Source organism: Schistocerca gregaria, chromosome 1 (genome assembly GCF_023897955.1).
Source record: "Schistocerca gregaria isolate iqSchGreg1 chromosome 1, iqSchGreg1.2, whole genome shotgun sequence".
NCBI lineage: Eukaryota > Metazoa > Arthropoda > Insecta > Orthoptera > Acrididae > Schistocerca > Schistocerca gregaria.
This window is the reverse complement of record NC_064920.1, coordinates 377,836,230-377,851,865: the sequence shown is the minus strand read 5'-3', so window position 1 is coordinate 377,851,865 and position 15,636 is coordinate 377,836,230. Positions and strand designations below refer to the sequence as shown.

Genomic DNA, 15,636 nt, shown 5'->3' with positions numbered 1-15,636 from the left:
AGAGTGCTGCGTGCAATATGCTCCAAAAGGATTTTCTCGGCATTCTGATGTGCTGTAAGGCTCCCATGTTTTGTGAAGACCAAAACCATATTTGCAGTCATACTGATTCCTCACACTCCAGTAGGGAACCATCCAAAAGGCATCATGAATGAGAATCAGTTTTCTTCAGACCCACTCTCTACCATCAGGTTTCCACATGCCACATCAGGACTCAATGGCAAACAACATTTGTGCACTCATTGTTGTACTCTTCAGCATCAATATTCCCTTGCAAAATGTAGGCAAGCAGTTTGATGCTCTCTGGTGAGTTCTCAGCTCATAGCACGCCTTCAGGATTGAAAATTGGTTTCTTCCAATCTTCTTCAGATGGTTCACTCATTAACATTGGCCCCTCAAACTTGGATTTGATTTCATGCTTCAGTGGTGAGACGGTGGCAGAGAACTCGAAGTTGTAAGAAGTGGTCATCTTCTTGCAGACGCTGCTCTTCGTGGGCCTGATAAAAGTTTCCTTGCTTAGCCTCCAGTTTCTCTGTACCTTCTTATGGATCTGGCAAAAGTCAAAAGCTAGTTCCAATACTGCTGCAAAGTAGTGCATGCTATGACCATCTTCCACCAGTGCAATAGCTTTTGCAACATCTTCAGGGCTTAGCGGCTTGTTTACTCCAGAAAGCTGATCAGACCAATCACAGAAATATCCTACAAACATGTGTGATTGAAAGGAAAACAATACAAGGTACTATAATAAGTGATATTAGAATGGGAAGACACTATTATCGCACATTCAGCATGTGTTTTTCAGACCGCACAGGATAAAATAATTAAGGCTAGTGCAACAACAACAACAATAATAATAAATGCATTGTTGTTTCCTCACAAAGCAATGTTAATACCATATCGATAACATTCCCCATCTAAAAGTATAGGATAAAGTGCTACACTTTGATATAACAGATAAATTGTGCATCATTTATTACATGTTTTGTTCTTCATGCTGATCAATGAGGGTATATTTCCTTTATCTTCTCCTCCATTTTCTCACTGTGTTTTCCTAATATGGTTTTATTTAGTTGTTTTAGCTTTCCCTATACTTGCTGTAATGAGGATCAATATAATTGCATCTCTTGCCAACTTTCCTTAGTTTTCTTTTCAACTGAGTGAGGTGGAACAATGGTAAGACCCTGGACTAGCATTCAGGAAGACAGTTCCTCAAATCCCTGTCCAGATTTGTATTTTCTTAGGTTTTCCTTAAACTGCATAAGGCAAATGCCAGAAAGGTTCTTTTTGAAACGGCATGGCCAAGTTCCTTCTGCAATTCAAACTTTTGCTGTGTCTCTAAAGACCTCATTGTCAATAAGATGTTAAACCTTAATATTCTTTGCTTCCTTCTTCTTTGCCCATTTGTCCTTATTCCTTCTGTTGAGCTGTGTGGTCTCTCTGACACAACTGGATTTTAAGCACTAAAGTCCTTTAAACATGTCTTTTGTTCTACTTTCACAGTTCCATTTTACATACTGTAATTTTCTGCTCTTGCATGTAGAATAATATTTCATCTTCTCGTAATTGATAATTTTTCCTGCCACTGCTTCCACTGACACTATCACTACTTCTTCCATGTTCATTACTCACCATTACTCTAGAGGAGGAAGTTCTCTGTCTCATAAAATTTGGTACACAAAAAAATTGTAAAATGATACCATATAGACTTAAATCTAAATTGAATTTAGTAAAATGAGGGACAGGAAAACAGCCACTAAACAGAATACATCACTTTTGATTTAAGTAAAACAGCTGCAGGTGGTGTCATAGGTAGCAGGTCTGTTTAATAATCATTTATTAAATGTAGTAGAAAATATAAGAACAAACAGTTCAAGAGGAAAAACCAAAACAGTATGTCGAAACAGCAACATATATGAAATTCAATGTTATGGATGCCTCATCCACTTTTCCTTCTGAAAAAGCTTTCTCAATTTTATGGTGTTTCCAATAGCGTGCTAAGTATTTTTTTTCCATATAATGAGCCCTGGTGTTTCTGAAATAAATAACGCATCACCAACTCAGGGTGTTTTTCCAGAGTTTGGCATCTGTTATTGTTAAACCCCTTTGTAAGAAAGGTAACAGGAGAGATGTCAGCAACTACAAACTCATTTCACTACTGACATCATTTTCCAAAATTTCTGAAAAGGTGATGTATTCTAGAATAGTATTCCACTGAGTAACAAAGGGATCACAGTTTGTATTTCAGAAGAGTTGCTTAACTGAAAATGGCATTTAAATGTTGACACCCCAAAATATACAAGTACTAAATGACAAATGGCAGCAGTTGGTATATTCTGTGACTTACCCAAAGCATTTGACTGTTTGAATCATAATATCCTCCTGAGATAATTGAGGTTTATGGAGTTAGTATGTAGGAAAACAATGGATAATGTCATCAAACCTGACAAAAAGAATGTGGAAAGTTATAGTTAGTAATTCGACTATGTGGGTGGGCTTCTGACTGAAGAGAAATCGCTTACGTGGTTCCCCAAGGATTGGACCTAGGTCCACTACAGTATCACATAAAAAAAAAAGCTGCACAGCAGATGTATTATCCAAATGAGCTAGAAATTGGTAGATGTGAGGCACATGCACAGGAAAACAAGTGGTTACAATTTTTTAAAAAAATTGGATGATTTATTCTAGAGAAGGAGCTGCACAGACTGAGGAAGTCAATAACACATTCTTCCATCTCTAGCTCTTATGCAAGCAGTTGGCTTGCCGTTAATTGATAGAGATGTTGGATATCCTTCTGAGGGATACTATGCCAAATTGGCACATTAGAACATCAAAATCCTGAACTTATTGGAGGACCCTGCCCATAATGCTCCAAACATTCTCAACTGGAGAAAAATCAGGTGACCTTGCTGCCCAAGGTAGAGTTTGCAAAGCTAGCTTACTGAAATGTAAGCCCAGGATGGCTTGCCATGGGACATAGTATATCATCAAGGTATCGCTGCACTGAAAGGATGCCATGGATGACACTAAAAGGGGCCCTGCTAAGGAAACAAATGCCACCCCAGACCGTCACTTCTGTTTGTTGGGTCATTTGGCAGGCAACAGTCATTTTGGTATTCCACCACTGTTTGGGGCATCAACAGACATGTCTTTGGCCTGGAATATCATTGACTGGAGTAGAATTAACTTTGGTGATGGATCCTGCTTCAAAATGAGCCCAATGACCAACAAAGAAGTGTCTAGGGATGCACTGGACAATGATGGAAACCAGCTTGAATGTATCTGTTAACTGATAATGCATTTTGTAATGCAATGGTAGGGAAATTATTTTTCTAATTAACTGATAGTGAAGGTGTAACTTTCCCATCCAATGGAAAATATTTGTCTTTTTTTTATACATGGTTGGAGGGAGGTTACAGCTTCATGTCAGGCTTAGTGTTTTTAATGTGAGCTTTTTTATTAGAGACTATTTGTCATGTCTAACATGAAAGTTATTTTTAGAAAAATGTAATATTATTATACTGATGCTGTTTCTACTGTTATGACCAGCAAGAAACATGGCACCTCCACTTCAGTTTTAATTTGTATGTAATGTGTTTTTGATATGAAAGTGGGAGAATTAAGCTACAATTTGTATGAAAGAAAGATAACATATAAAATATTTGAAAATCTTGACGTTCACATAATATAAGTTTCTCACAACTGCAGTTGTTAACACTACAAATTAATGCAACATATAGGAACCAGTTATTGGTACTAACACATTGTATTAATTTGTAATGTTGTCAACAAAAGTTGTTAGAAATATACTCATGTATCTCTACAAATTTCATAAAATGATTTTTTTTATTATAAAGAAGTATATATTATAATCTGTTACAGGGATATGTGGCATTGTAATTGGGCACCCAGCAGACACAATAAAAGTGCGTCAACAGTTAATGGGTGATACAGGCCTAGTGGATGTTATCAGACGGACATACAAACATGAAGGGGTAAGCTGAAGGTCATAAAAATTGTTTGTGTTGGACACAACACTTTTGTATGAGAGTACTACTGCATAATTTCTTATTTTGTTGTATTATAAGCAAATATAGCAAGCAAAGCTCTATGAAGTACATGATGTAACTTGAATAATGTACTGAAAATGACTGCACACACTGTGATAAACTCAAAACATTGCTAAGTATTATTCAGTAAATCTACTTCCATTTTTGTTGCCATATTTCTTTGTTAAACTTGCAGATCCTTTATATTGAAATGTGGTTTGGGTGGAATAAACATTCCATTTACTTGTTGTCTAGAAACTACAGTTCAGTCAATAACAAGTTAAAGATGCTTTATTATAATGAAATTTGATCCAAAATTTAATTATCTCCTACAGTGATCGTGCTCTCAAACTATTTGTATGGTTGAAAAAGCTCTTCTAATACCTTAATGTATAAACAGTGTTAAACTGTCATTTAATCTTTCTTTGTAAATAAAATTACTTCATCATTTCATAAGCAAGTAAGATGGAAAATTAACTTTCAACTATATACAAGTTTATTACCTTCTAAGTAGACAGACAGTGTCAAAATGTATGTTGTTAACAGCAGACAACTGCAGATTAACTTCTCTATCATTACAATGTTATTACAATTACAGTTAGATTATTTAAATTGCAATAGCATCAACTGATGCCCAATGGAACCAGAGTTTTGCAACAGTTGCTGCCAGGGTCTTATCACTATTGCTGGTTGTCACTTCAGTTGTAGCAGTGGACAGTTCAGCATCTCTGGCCAGAGCAGCAAAAACTCTGCCATTGGCATATCTGGTTGTCCTTCATTTCGACATGAAACAAAGAAACCAATCATCCATGCAATAAGCAGCTGTAATAATATAAATTTAAATCAAATACCTTTACATGCATTAAATGTAATTAAGTCACCTTGCCACCTATATTTGTTAAGGATGTAAGAACAGCAACATGACAGTTTCCACTATTCTGTTACGCTACATATGGCATTTTATTCAGTAACATTGACCTCATAGAGGCATATTTTTGAGTCTCCTTGGTTCCAGCATCAGAAGCTTCTCTACTGTTAAATAGTTCATTTTGTTCTTGTTGTGGCCTTCAGTCCTGAGACTGGTTTGATGCAGCTCTCCATGCTACTCTATCCTGTGCAAGCTTCTTCATCTCCCAGTACGTACTGCAGCCTACATCCTTATGAATCTGCTTAGTGTATACATCTCTTGGTCTCCCTCTACGATTTTTACCCTCCACGCTGCCCTCCAATACTAAATTTGTGATCCCTTGATATCTCAGAACATGTCCTACCAACCAATCCCTTCTTCTAGTCAAGTTGTGCGACAAACTCCTCTTCTCCCCAGTCTTACTCAGTGCCTCCTGTGATCTACCCATCTAATCTTCAGCATTCTTCTGTAGCACCACATTTTGAAAGCTTCTATTCTCTTCTTGTCAAAACTATTTATCGTCCATCTTTCACTTTCATACATGCCTACACTCCATACAAATTCTTTCAGAAACGACTTCCTGACACTTAAGTCTATACTCGATGTTAACAAATTTCTCTTCTTCAGAAACGCTTTCCTTGTCATTGCGAGTCTACATTTTATATCCTCTCTACTTCGACCATCATCAGTTATTTTGCTCCCCAAATAGCAAAACTCCTTTACTACTTTAAGTGCCTCATTTCCTAATCTAATTCCCTCAGCATCACCCAACATAATTTGACTACATTCCATTATCCTCGTTTTGCTTTTGTTGATGCACATCTTATTTCCTCCTTTCAAGACACTGTCCATTTCGTTCAACTGCTCTTCCAAGTCCTTTGCTGTATCTGACAGAATTACAATGTCAAAATATGTCATATGGCCTTTACTATCATAATTGGTTACCTTTTGGAATCTTACAAGCCCATGCTATACTCCAGCATTTTATGGATCAATTGCTACAAGGTATTTCAAATTACACCACATACTTTGGTGAGATCTTCATCACAGGTATGACTCTAAAGGACGTGTGGCACAACCTCAATCTCTAGTTACAAGTACATGTACAGGACTAAAATGGAGCTTGTGCCATTGTTCTTTCGAGCAACCGTTCTTGACCTCTTTGAGGCTCAACCTCTCCCTCCAAGGAAATTATGTCCAGCACTGCACCTAATGGCCTCTGCAATTTTCTAATAACATACAGGGTCTTGCCAGGTGAAGGCCACAGCCTGATGTAGCATCTTCATGGCCACCTTCATTGCACTCACTTAGACATGTTGCATTCACCCCAGCAGATGTTGACAATGAGGCCTCTTCCTTCCAGATGGATGCCTCGTGTGGGGGCTGAAGAGTTCAGGTGCCATCTACCCTGGATCCACAGGATATTCTCAGTCTTTCATGTTTCTGTGGTGTATACTGTGGTGTTCGCAGATGAACTTCCACAGCACCAACAAAACTGACTTTGTCTACACCACCCAGCTCAGCAGCTGCCTCATTTTCTGCCCCTGGCAGACACTCCAGTCATGGGGCAAGCAGCGTTGTTTTCATCAGCCTCATCCTGCCTGGGCCTTCTGGAGCAGTCCCCAAGGACATTGATCTACCGCTCCTTCCAGTGGGATCTCCCGCCCAGACCAATGACCACCTATGTTTTGCTCCATCAGTTGTGTCACTCCTGGGGTGAATGGGAATGCTACCTGTCTTCACTATGGAAACAGTAGTTAGTGCATCATTACTGGTGACCACCATAATGCCACTATATAGAGAGCACTTGTCTCAAGAAGCCCCCTCTACAAATACTGCCCAGGACTGGTCAGAGTCAGTTGTAATGCAATCAGTGAAGTGCACACTATTTGGCATTTTGGTATGGTATACAGTGTTTATATTATGGACTTTGTTATAGGTGGAACTCTGATACTGTGTGAACAGGACATTTATGGGGATGGTTAATTAAAATAGCTTACCCTCCTCTGGGAGTATTCTGTAACAGATCTTTCTGTGTCAAATACATCATGGCAAGTTTCTGCTAGTTCTGTCACACACAGAAATAAACAAAAAATTAGCGCAAAGTAGTTGAATAAGAAATGCGTATATGCTTACAAAAATGCGCACCCACACACCCATGTGCACACCAGGATGTACGCACCCCCCCCCCCCCTCCCCCCAATCCCCAAAGACGCTCACATCAGAGAATACTTGTACTTACATTGTTACAGTGTCCACTAGCTAGCTTAGTACGGCACAATGCTTAAAATGTATGGTCAGTGAAAGGTAGTCCAGTGGTCACCATATAGCACTAACTTAAGAAATTCACCAACAAGAACAATACAGAACTGTAAGAAACATGTCACTATAAATAAATCAGATTAAATTACCTTCACCAGAAAGAAGAACAAAGAAAAATATATTTTAAAAATCAACTATAAACCAAAACTAGTGAAAAAGTAACTGTCAAGTAATGTTGCAATGTGTAGGAAAGACATTACTATATTTAGGTTCTGAGCAGAATAACTCTGAGCTCTACCAAGATTTTATTTCTCATGTAACTGTGTGATTTCTTATTTATTATAATGTAACTGGTTAGATAAAAAATATACTCATCAAGCTGTGGCAGGAGAAAACATACCTAATGTTAAATAAACATAGAAGCTTTCAGAGTCAGTGGCTCCTTCTTATGGTAGAAGAGACGAAGGGGATGGAACAGGGATTAAGGAAAATGGAGTGGTAAGGTTTAGGAAATGGGGAGAGTTCAGAGAAATTACCAAGAACCCAGGGTCAGGGGAGACTTACTGAATGGGATGAGAAGGCATGACTGACTGTTCAGCACTACACCAGACAATATTTGAAGACCTGATAGCTTAAAGGTGGAAGGTATGGTAATAAGCAAGACAAAGATTACTGGCAAAATAAGATGCAAGAGTTAATAAGGGTGGAAAGCTAAATTTATTATATGTGGTAGAAGTGGATGGTGGAGAAAAATAGACAGGTCAGAAAATAAGGGATACACACTGAAACACCAAAGAAACTGGTATAGGCATGTGTATTCAAATACAGAGATATGTAAACACGCAGAATATTGTGCTGAGGTCGGCAACACTTATATAAGAAGACAAGTAGATTAGATTAGATTAGATTAGATTAGATTAATACTTGTTCCATAGATCATGAATACGACACTTCGTAATGATGTGGAACGTGTCAGGTTAATAAAAGATGTCTGTACAAGAAACTTACATTACACAAAATATTGCATGACACTAATGATTAAGGGTTGTTTTTTTTTTTTTACTTAGTTTATATCTAAAAATTCAGCCAATGAGTAGAAGGAGTTGTCATCTAGAAATTCTTTTAATTTATTTTTAAATGTTAGTTGGCTATCTGTCAGGCTTTTGATGCTGTTTGGTAGGTGCCCAATGACTTTTGTGGCAGCATAATGTACCCCTTTCTGTGCCAAAGTCAGTGTATGGCACAGTTGTTAGATCAGTTACTGTTGTCACAATGGCTGCTTATCAAGATTTAAGTGAGTTTGAATGTGGTGTTATAGTCAGCAAACAAGTGATGGGACATAGCAACTCTGAGGTAATGATGATGAAATGGGGATTTTCCCAAAAAACCATTTAAGTGTACTGTGAGATCAGGAATCCAGTAAAACATCAAATCTCCAATGTCACTGTAGCCTACAAGAATGGGACCAATGACAACTGAAGAGAATCATTCAATGTGACAGAAGTGCAATTCTTCCACAGACTGCTGCAGATTTCAATGCTGGGCCATCAACAAGTGTCAGCGTGCAAACCATTCTACGAAAGACCATCAATATGGGCTTTCGGAGCCAAAGGCCCACTTGTATACCCTTGATGACTGCATGACACAAAACTTTATGCTTCGCCTCGGCTCATCGACACCAACATTGGACTGCTGATGACAGGAAACATGTTGCCTGGTTGGACAAGTCTCATTTCAAATTGTATCAAGCGAATGGACATGTACAGCTGCAGAGACAATCTTGTGAGTCCATGAGCCCTGCATGTTAGCAGGGGACTCTTCAAGCTGGTGGAGGCTCTGTAATGATGTGGGGAATGTGCAGTTGGAGTAATATGGGACCTCTGATAAGTCTAGATGTGATCCTGACAAGTGATATATATGTAAGCATCCTGTCTGATCAACTGCATCCATTTATGTCTGTTGTGCATTCTGATGGACTTGGGCAATTCCAGCAGGACAAGATGACACCTCACATGTGCCGAATTGCTATGGAGTGGCTCCAGGAATACTCTTCCAAGTTTAAATACTTCCGCTGGCCACCAAACTCCCCAGAAATGAACATTATTGAGCATATCTATGATGCCTTGCAACGTGCTGTTCAGAACAGATCTACACCCTCTCATATTCTTACAGATCTATGGACAGCTCTGCAGGGTTCATGGCATCAATTCCCTCCAGCAGTACTTCACATATTAGTTGACTCCATGCCACATCGGGTTGCGACACTTCTGCATGATCGCAGGGGTCTTACATGATCATAGGCAGGTGTACCAGTTTCTTTGCCTCTTCCGTGTACAAAACTAAAAGGGAGTGAAGAAAGGAATAGTTACTGGGAATGAAAGCTGAGAACAAAGAAATTAACATAAATTAAGCCCAGGTGAATGATGACAAACAAGGACACATTGTAACACCAGTTCCCTCCTGTGTAGTTCTGAGAAACTGCTGTTGGAGAGAAGACTCCAGATAGCATGTGTAGTGAATCAGCCACTGAGGTCACAACTATAATGTTGCAGACCATTCTCTGCTACAGGATAATGTGTGCCAACAGTATGCACCCTCTGTCTACACTCATTAATCCTACCCAGTAACTTGGTGATAGTCACGCCAATGTAAAGGGCTGAATAGCATTCAGGTAACATCTGTTACACAACTTGCGCTGTTTCACAAGTGGTTCTCCCTTTGATACTATATATTTTGCCAGTTACAGGGCTGGTATATGTGGTGACTGTAGGGTGCATAGGACAAGTCTTACAATGGGGCTGGTCACAAAGGTATGAGCCATAGGATAGGGGAATGGGTGCAGGAGCAGCATAGGGACTGACCAGAGAATTGTAGCAATTGAGTGGGGGCGGGGGAAGTGGAGGGGGAGGGGTTGGGGGGGATGGGGGGTGGTAGTGCCAGAAAGCTATTCAAGATATGGTGGGCAAAGTTTTCGAGAGAATGGGCTTCATTTCAGGACAGAAATTTAGGAAGTCATGACCTTGTTGAAATAGCTGCTTAATACATTCAAGGCCACAATAATAATGAGAGGTGTACTCCTCAGCTGTTTTTTGAGGGATCAGAAATATCAGGACTGGATGTGATGACCCAGTAAATCTTCCTTTCAACTAGGCAGGCAGGGTAATTATGCCCAGTGAAAGCCGAAGTGAGATGGGTGGTGTGTTGCTGTAAAGAGTCTGCATGAAAAGAAATAAATTTTCCTCAAATCCCAAATCTGCATGGGAAAGAATGTTGGACATGCAAAGGATGGAAACACTCAAGCCGGCCGCAGTGGTCTCGCGGTTCTAGACGCGCAGTCCGGAACCGTGCGACTGCTACGGTCGCAGGTTCGAATCCTGCCTCGGGCATGGATGTGTGTGATGTCCTTAGGTTAGTTAGGTTTAAGTAGTTCTAAGTTCTAGGGGACTAATGACCACAGCAGTTGAGTCCCATAGTGCTCAGAGCCATTTGAACCATTTTTTGAAACACTCAAAATATAAGTACTCCTTATTGTTAGCAGGTTTAATGTGAACGGAAGTGTATAGCTGACCCTTATTGAGAATGAGTCAACATCATGGGATTCAGAATAGGTCTATGTGAAATTTAATTGGAGAATTGTATTTAGAGATTCCAAGAATTTAAACAGGTCAGCCTCACAGTGAGTCCATATGACAAAGATATCATCAATGTATTTAAACCAAACAAGGGTATGAATGACATGAATTTCAGAAAAGTCCTAATGAACCTGACGCATACGGAGGAGCCATCCTGGTTCCCATGGCTCTACCCCTGATCTGTTTTTATGTCTGCTTCTCAAACAAAAGTAGTTGATGGTAAGTATGAAGTTGATTAAGGTGAGTGGGAAGGACATCATAGTTTTGGAATCAGGTGGGCACAGGTCAAAGTACTGTTCAGCAGCAGTCAGACCATGTACCATATTTACTCGAATTTAAGCCACACTCGAATCTAAGCCGCACCTGAAAAATGAGACTCAAAATCGAGGAAAAAAAATTTTCCCGGATCTAAGCCGCACCTGAAATCTGAGACTCGAAATTAAAGGGGAGAGAAAAGTTTAGGCCGCACCTCCAAATCGAAACAAAGTTGGTCCATTGTAATATGAGACACAATTTAGGTCGAATTAATGACGATACAGTTATGGTAGTTTGGTTCGAGTCATAGACTTAGCAGTTAAGCTTTACCAGGTAGCCATTGCTATGCGCCAGGCGCTCCATCCGTATTTATGCGGGTACCGTTCCTTTTTCATGTGCTTCGTCTTGTTTGAATCGATTGCTTATCTTTCTTTGATCTGATAAGTGCCGTTCTCTTTGTTATAGGTGTTTACGTCACTCAAATCTGAAAATGCATTACTGTACTGTGTCATGCATTGTTTGTTGCATTCTGATAATGAGTGTTTACGACATGACGCCTCTCACGGCATGGCTTGGCTTGCTTTTGTGCACACTACTGCCGCTTACAATTAAAAAAAAAAAAAAAGAGAGAGAGAGAGAGAGAGAGAGAGAGAGAGAGAGAGAGAGAGGAATCGGCTCATTAGCGAAACAATGTCTAGAGACTGCTATTTGTTGTTACTTACACTGCTGCTTTCTTTGATAATGATCCACAACAACTAAATAATAGACTGCGTATGATAGAAGATGTTCTGAACGAGAGTTTAGCGAAAAATTTTCTCCGTTTGAAAATCTTTGCAGACGCCTCTTTAGTACATTACATTCTGCGCAGAAATTAGAGTCATCTAATCAATTGCCGTGCTTCATTTGTGACTGTATCACTATTCAGCATAAGAATAATATGAATATAAACATGACATGATATGTATATTCCTCCGCATTTGCTATTGTCTCACTCTAGTTTCGTAGTTTATTAGGCAGACAGGATTTAAATGAGATAGCAGCAAACACGAAAGAATACATGGCAAAATGTTTATATTCATATTATTATTATGGTGGAGAGAATGTGATTTACAATTCATAAAAGTTCCTATTAGCAACCATCTTTTCTCACAGGTAGGAAAAATTCAGAATGCAGAGTTGGCCATACTGACAAACAGTCTTGCCAGTCGGATTTTCGTAGTAAATTGAAATGCTGCTACATTCGAAGATGAACAATACGGAATTTGTATTTACTTCGTTGGATAAAGTATGAAAAGGCAGTGGTCGAAACTCTGGGCAGAGAAAGAAAGCTCATCTTCCATCTTTTTTTAAATTTATCTTTGTGCCTGGGAAGCGCTACATATATTTGACGACAGAAATTAGTTGTGGCGGCACCTACCAACATTTTTAAGAACTTCCGCTTTGCACTCGATTCTAAGCCACAGGCAGTTTTTTGGATTACAAAAACTGGGAAAAAAAGTGTGGCTTAGATTTGAGTAAATAGATGGGATATATTGGTATAGACAGAGGTGGCGTCAATGGTGAAAGTCAACGTATGTAGTGGGACTGGGATGGGTGTAGCTTACAGATCATCTAGGAAATGCCTGCTGTCTTTATAACAGAAGGAAAGTCTTTGTACTATATGTTACAGGTGTTGATCTACTAAGGTATATATACATTCAGTGGGTGCTTTGAAACCAGCAATCATGGTTAGTTCTAGGAGGGGCCTGATGTTTTAGTGAGGAACTGTAGGTCAGTATGTTTCACAGGGATGAGATCCTGATGGCAGATGCTGTACATCAACGTGTCTCACAGCAGGTATAGACTCTTTAAAAAGGCAGCATTACTCCCATATTGTAAAACAGTGACTGCTAAAGACAGGATTCAAAAACAGAAACAATATATGCCTTTTTCTTTTCTATAATTCCATGATAAACTAAAGTTGTCTATTTTCAGATAAGAGGATTTTACAAAGGAATGGCTTTTCCAATCATATCAGCTGGTGTGTTGAATGCATTATTTTTTGGATCTTATGGAAACACACTTAAAGTACTTGAACCTCAAGGTATTCAAGCTGAGGAGAAAACTAAAAAACAGAATGTTTGGAACTGGAATGTCTTTACTGCAGGCTGTATTGCAGGCCTGTTGCTGAGTGTTGTTAACTGCCCTATTGAAGTACTGAAAATAAAGCTTCAGTCCAAGACAGGTAATTTGTTTGTGAAAAGTCATTGGTTTCAGAATGCATTTGATTTTCTCTAGTGTTTAATTTAAATGATTTTAGTTTTTTAAAAGTTTTCTTATTAACCTCCCATGTTCCGTCTTAACCATACAAGAGACTATTTTCTTGATCAACATAAAGCTTTAAACAAACAATGGTACGAGAAAACAAAAAACTCACAGTTTTACTCCACCCATGATTTTCAGTTAGTATAATGATAAAGATTAGGCAAAAATCCAAATATTAATAACAAATTTACGTTGTGTACAAATTTACATTGTGTATATAATTCTATCAGAGTTTGGTACTGTTCATGTGTCTTGAAAATCTCTTCAGCCTCTGTTATGTAGAATAAATAGGATTTTCAGATCTCTACGGCCACATGCAAGCCTGTGAGGTGTCGGTATTCTTGTCCACATGAAGAAATATTTGGTGCTGTGGATTTGGGATCTCAGGCAATGCACCAGGCCATGGGGCATGCCTGGATAATTTTGTGAATGCAGCACATGGCACGAAATTTTGCCTTTTACATATTTTATTTTGTGCACTGAAAAACTTTAATGGATGTTTGTGTAGCTATAGCTCAGAAATTTGTATAAAATATATAAATTTTTGTATTTCTCCTAAAACATTCTTAATGTCAAACATGACATTTCTATTATACAATGACTTGAAAATTGATGAATAAATCTCATTTCACATTTATTTATGGGCAATGAAAGCCAAAAATGTTGTTTCAAAAGTTAGTGAAGTTGAAAGCTGTGTTGAATAAAATCAAATGGGATATAGTATGGTTATCAGAGGTGCAGTGAAAAAATAAAGACCAAATAGAATCAAACCCAGGATATACATTTTAATTACAGAGAAATGGGGAATGGATAACATTCGGGTGCAGACTTTATTGCAAACAAGATAATTAATCGTAATTGTGAGCATTCATGGAATTTCAAGCAGAAGAGCAAGACTATTTTTACAAAAAAAAAAAAAAAAAAAAAAAAAAAATTAACAGAAGGTATCCCATGTAAGTTATTAAAGTGTATGTGCTCACTTACAATAAGAGGTAGAAGATCTCTGCCAGAAGTTATAGAAGATGAAAAATGACAGCAAGTCCCACTATGAGCTGATAACAAATGTTTTAATGGGAAATAGAACAAAAACTAAATAAAACATCTTCAATGTGATATTTTGGATATGATACTAGAAATGATAAATGTCATATATCAGTCGAATACAGTAACAAGAACAACATTTCCACCTGTAACTCTTTCTTCTAGAAGAAAATAAATAGAAAGAAGACCTGACAAGAGGTAAATTAAATAAAAGAGCTATATTTTATGAAAATTGTACATGATGTAATGGCCATAAACAACTTCAGACATTAAACTGATGGTAGCCAACTAAATGCAGAATAAATGTGATACAGAGCTGTAGAGACACACTAACTAGGTAGGAAATCATAAATGTAGATTATTAGTGTTTACTTAAGAATAGGGAGAAATATGAGGTAAAATTAATTATGAAGTGGCATACTGGCACCCTAGGAAATGAAGATTATACAGACAAAGACAAAAGCGACAATTATGTTAGGCAAACTCTGCAAAGTGTTTAATGTATGATGTAGATAAAAGAATAGAAAATCTTGAAAGGGGAAAGGCAACTCTTAAGGAAAAAAATAAAAGTTTCAAGCAAACAATAATATGAGGATAAATATAAGAGTATGGGCAATTTTTTAAATTCAGCTTTTCATTGGGAAAGGAACACTGCCAGTAAAATCAGATTTATACATACTCCCCCTCAACTTGTATGTATCTTGTATGTGTCCTTCTCTTCCTAATTCTGTCATGGAAGAAGCTTTATGGTGTCATGCATATCCACTCTTGCACCACCTCCACAACCTCATCATCTGATGAAAACTTAAATTCATCTTGGTGCTACTTCCCCAGACCAAAAAGATGAAAATCACTTCCAGCTAGATCAGGACTGGACAGTGTGCCAGCAGCTCTAAACCAAACTTTGAATGGCCCTGGGTTGTTTTACTATTTGTATGAGGGTGTCCATTATTCTGAAGCAAAATCAAACTTCTCTTTGTTGTGATTTTGTGTTTCAGATATCACAGTAGCTGTCATTATTTACTATTTGACCTTCAGGAGTGTAATGAATCAGCAGTGGACCTTTCATATTCCAAAACATTGTCATCAACTTTCCTGCAGAAGCTTGGCTGCTGAACTTACTTTCTGTAGGCAAATATAGATGTTTCCACATTTACTCTGTGATTCAGCTGTTACTGTGTGATCTGTGTTA

General features: G+C 38.3%; 1 protein-coding gene across 6 annotated transcripts in view; it reads left to right on the top strand.

Annotated features, from left to right (window-relative positions):
• The window catches only part of LOC126348080 (solute carrier family 25 member 45-like), a 101,650-nt gene that overhangs the window by 63,479 nt on the left and 22,535 nt on the right, over positions 1-15,636 (top strand). For all 6 annotated transcript variants that reach the window (XM_050002325.1, XM_050002329.1, XM_050002326.1 and 3 more), the window contains 2 exons: positions 3,877-3,989; positions 13,074-13,323. In XM_050002325.1, the coding sequence (XP_049858282.1) occupies positions 3,877-3,989; positions 13,074-13,323 (363 nt within the window). The remainder of the gene's footprint in view (positions 1-3,876; positions 3,990-13,073; positions 13,324-15,636) is intronic.